General features: G+C 61.1%; 1 protein-coding gene across 1 annotated transcript; it reads right to left on the bottom strand.

The window, feature by feature from the left end:
* Window positions 1–41: 41 nt before the first annotated feature.
* Window positions 42–3,216, bottom strand: LOC122172911 (kinesin-like protein KIF21B). Its single transcript, XM_065580526.1, has 4 exons — window positions 2,876–3,216; window positions 2,648–2,711; window positions 1,218–1,439; window positions 42–737 (listed from the first exon to the last, which is right to left on the bottom strand). The coding sequence occupies exons 1-4, from the start codon at window positions 3,000–3,002 to the stop codon at window positions 461–463; spliced, it is 690 nt and encodes a 229-aa protein (XP_065436598.1). The 5' UTR covers window positions 3,003–3,216; the 3' UTR covers window positions 42–460.
* Window positions 3,217–3,999: the final 783 nt, after the last annotated feature.

The raw sequence follows: 3,999 nt of genomic DNA, 5'->3' as shown, positions 1-3,999 counted from the left end.
GGCCCCTCTCTTATCGTCGCAGGGGCTCAGGCCTCTCCCCATCCGCCACCCCCAGATGTGGGTGAATTAAAGCGATTGCCTCGGAAACCAGTGCCAGGCAGAGGCAGGAGAGAGGACGTTTGACCCGGGGCCAGGGGCAGGGCTGATCCCTGTGTGCAAAGGGAGTGGGCCATGTCTGGGGAGCTCCCCCGACCCTCCCCGCTGAGATGGCAGCTGAAAATGAAGGACCTGATGAGAACCTCCGGAACGGCTGGGGCAGAGGGGACACAGTTCACAGGACAAAGCCCAGCTGCATGGAAAGGCCTGTGGCTAGTTGTCCTGCCCCACCTGTTGCCAGGGTGTCAGATGGCACAGGGCACTGCCAGGGGGCAGAGGGGACTGTCTTACCCACCATCCTCGGCCATGCCCTGCTCCCACTCTCCACACCTAGGCGGGGCCAAACAGCAGCAGACTGGCTGCCCTACGGGGGGGTGGTCATGGACCCTGCCCCTGCCCCCCGGATCCCCTGCGATTCCCACAGACAGGCTGGGCTTTGCCCCACCTCCCTGGGTGCGGCAGGACACAGCTGCCCCAACCACGGGCGAGGCACAGAGAAGGCCACTGGCATTCTGGCTAGCAATCGGGCTCCCACCACCCACTCCACGGGGGAAGCCTCTCGCACCTCCTCGTTCTCGTCCGTCTCCTCCCCGTTCTCCTGCTGCAGCTTTGGCCTCTTCTTAAAGGCCTCCTTCTCCGGGCTGCCAGGAAGAGACGGGATGAACCGCGGTGACAGGGGAGCCCTGGCACATGGTCCTCTTAGACCATACATCCCCAACACCCTCCATCTCAGAGCCCTTCAGGAACCCAGCTTCACTGCCCTCCAGAGAGACGGTGTTACCAGATGGGGAGACTGAGGCACAAGTGTTACCAGATGGGGAGACTGAGGCACAAGGAGGGGAAGGGACTCACCCAAGGTCATGTGGCACGTCAGAGGCAGAGCTGAGAAAAGAACCCAGGAGTCCTGATTCTCTGCTGTATGGCTTTGGCTTCCCAGGGATGGGGCAGGACAATGTCTGGACCAGCAGGGCTGATGGGGGCTGGAGGGTGCCAGGGCTGGAAGCCAAGGGAGAAGTGGGCATCCCAATAACTATGGTCCTGCCATAATAATGAAGAGCCAGGGGTGGGAGCACCCAGAACAGACCCCCCCCCTCTGTTCCCAGCAAGGAGTTGGCCATCACCTCTTCCTCCGCTGCTTGGTCTCCTTCTTCAGCCGCTCCAGGTCCTGCTTGGCCCGCCGGAGGACTTCGGTGGCCTCTGCCTCCATGGAGACCACGGGGCTGCTGAGTGCCCCCAGGCCTGGGCCTGGAGATGAGCCCAGGGAGTACGGGGGCCTGGAGGAGACCCGCGACAGACTCCGGCGGAGCGACTCGTTCATGGCTTCGCTCTCCAAGAGCTTTGTCCTGGGGATCGGAGGGGCTTTTGGTTACGGAGATCTGCTGCCCTGGGCAGATGTCCAAAAACCCCAGGGGAAAAGACACCCCCTCCCCCCAACCTCTAAGGAGGGGTGACCAGGAGAGTGTGTGCCTGGAAACTAAACTGCCCTCGCTCAGCTCGGACAAAGGGGCTCAGGGCTCTGCTCCCGGGGAGGGGTGCTGCAGAAGGACATCGCAGGGAAGGAAAGCTGGCATGGCCACCACTAACCATCTGCATGCCTCTCGTGGGAGCAAAGAGTCACAGCAGATGCCACTTCATGGATTTAGTGCCTTCACTTAGATGGCAATGCAGCCCAGGCCACGTCACAAAGGCCCCAGGGCTTCCCACCAGGTCTGAACGCTAACGGGAGAGAAGCAACCCTATGGCCGACAGCCAGTTCTCAACAGCCACGGTGATACGCTGACATGGCAGCCTAAGGGTTAATCTTCAGCAGCGGCTGCGCTAGACACGGTGGGGCACCTCTGTTTTCTAGCATTACGGACGGGGTCTGGATCCTCAGCGGGAGGGGCGTAAATCGGCATTGCTCCAGGGACCCCAGTGGGACAACGCTGATTTTACACCAGCTGAGAATCTGGCCCAGAACGAGCGAGGGGATTCCTGTCTCCAGGGTTGTCAGTTTCTCCAGCACGAAATCCACATATGAGCAGCACTAGCTATCAGACTGCATTTCAATGCACCCCTGGGAGGCATTTAAGTCTGGATCAGCCAAGGCTCCAGAGAAAGCTTGGGAGCACAAGGGCCGGACAGGACGCCCTACAGGATGGAGACATTTCCATCTCGAATGTGGGGCTTTTATTTATATTTCAGCAGCACCGAGAGAGACGGGATCGAGGCCCTGTTGTGCCAGGTGCTGCACACACCCGTGAGACGGGCGCTGCCCCAAAGCACCGACAATCTAAATGGTCGCATCAGACCAAAGGCAAGAGAGAGGGGAAGTGACTTGCCCAAGGTCATTGGCAGAGCTGCGATGCCAGCCTACCATTTGAACCCAGTGCCCGCGGCACCAGTCACCCAGCCGGGAGCGGCAGAGCCAGAGCGGGAATCTGGGCCTCCAGAGCCCCAGGTCAGCAGCCCCCCGGCTAGCCCGCACTGCCTCTTTGCAGGTCCTCTCAAGCTGCACGCGATACGTGGCCCCCCCAGACGGGCGGAAGGAGAGAACGTGACCCACGCCCACCTGAGCTCCTCGATCTCCCGGATGTAGTTCTGGATCAGGGCGCCGATGGCCTCGTTGCCGTCACCTGGAGGGACAGAATTAGGATCACGGACTAGATCAGAAACACCTAGGAGCTGGGCTGCCACTCAGCTGCCCTTGGACCTGAGCTCTGGGGTGACTGTAATTTTCGTGGGACCGATCCGCATGCCCCACCTCGCATACACGTTCTCCGGAGGTGCCCATGCTCACCTGCCTTGGCCAGTATCAAATTGGCCTCCTGGCTCATCAGGTGGGTGACCTCGCTGTTGATGGCATCAATGGCCTCCTGCATGGCCTTCACCCACATGCGCAAGGTGGCGTTCTCCTTCTGGAGCATGGCGTTCTCCTGGAACAAGTCACTGTAGCCCTCGGCGCCGTCCTCCCCGATCACACGCTTGCCCTGCGGGGAGAGGAGAAAGGGAGATGCAGAGAGGGCAAAGCCACAGCGTCGGTCAGCCCTGGCCAAACCCAGCCGGCCACGTGCTCAATGGCGCCATACTGAGGAAGATGGGTAGGGTAACCCTACGTCCCGTTTCGGCTGGGACAAGTCCCTTTTTTAAGCCATGTCCCGGGCGTCCCGACTTTTTTTTGGCAAAAGTGGGCATTTGTCTCCAAGGGCAAACGGGACAAACACCCAGTTTTGTCAAGAAAGTGGGGTGCAGAGGAACGTGGGGGGGAGGCCGGGATCCAGCGGGGGGCAGGCAGGGCTCGGGTGAGCAGCGACGCTGGCCCCAGCCTTTGGGAAATAGTCGGCCTATCCCGTATGTGCTTTGCTGCTCGCCCCAGCCCTGCCTACCCTCTGCACAGGGAGGGGGGCTCGCGTGAGCGGCTCAGGCCAGCCCCACATGGGGGGAGGGACTCAGGCGAGTGGTTCGAGGCAGCCCCGTGGGGGGGGGGGGGGGAGGAGGAGGGGCTCAGGCCAGCCCCACGGGGTGTTCTGTTTTCCCTTTGGGAAATATGGTCACCTTAAAGATGGGTCACAGCAAGAGGAGCAGGGAAAAGGCGGAGACTCAAAAAATGGCAAGCGTGCCCGTGGGAAGGCCGTGCTCGGGGGACAGCAGAAACAGGGAGCAGCTGACATGCTGTTGGTGCCTTTTAGTCAGGTAAGGTACTGATCTGAGCCCCATGATGGCAGGAGCTGAGCACCTCCCAGTTTAATGCATTTACCCTCATGCACCCCCAGGGGGCAGGGCAGTGCTCTGACCCTGGCTGGGCAGCTGGGGATTGAGGCCCTGAGGCTAAGGGAGTTGCCCAAGGTCACACGGGGAGTCTGTGGCAGAGCAAGGACTTGACCACAGGGCTCCCAAGTCCCAGGCCAGTGCCATGACCACTGG

This window comes from Chrysemys picta, unplaced genomic scaffold (genome assembly GCF_011386835.1).
Source record: "Chrysemys picta bellii isolate R12L10 unplaced genomic scaffold, ASM1138683v2 scaf4692, whole genome shotgun sequence".
Taxonomy (NCBI): domain Eukaryota; kingdom Metazoa; phylum Chordata; order Testudines; family Emydidae; genus Chrysemys; species Chrysemys picta.
The sequence above is the reverse complement of the archived record's forward strand: the minus strand, read 5'-3'. Positions and strand labels throughout refer to the sequence as shown.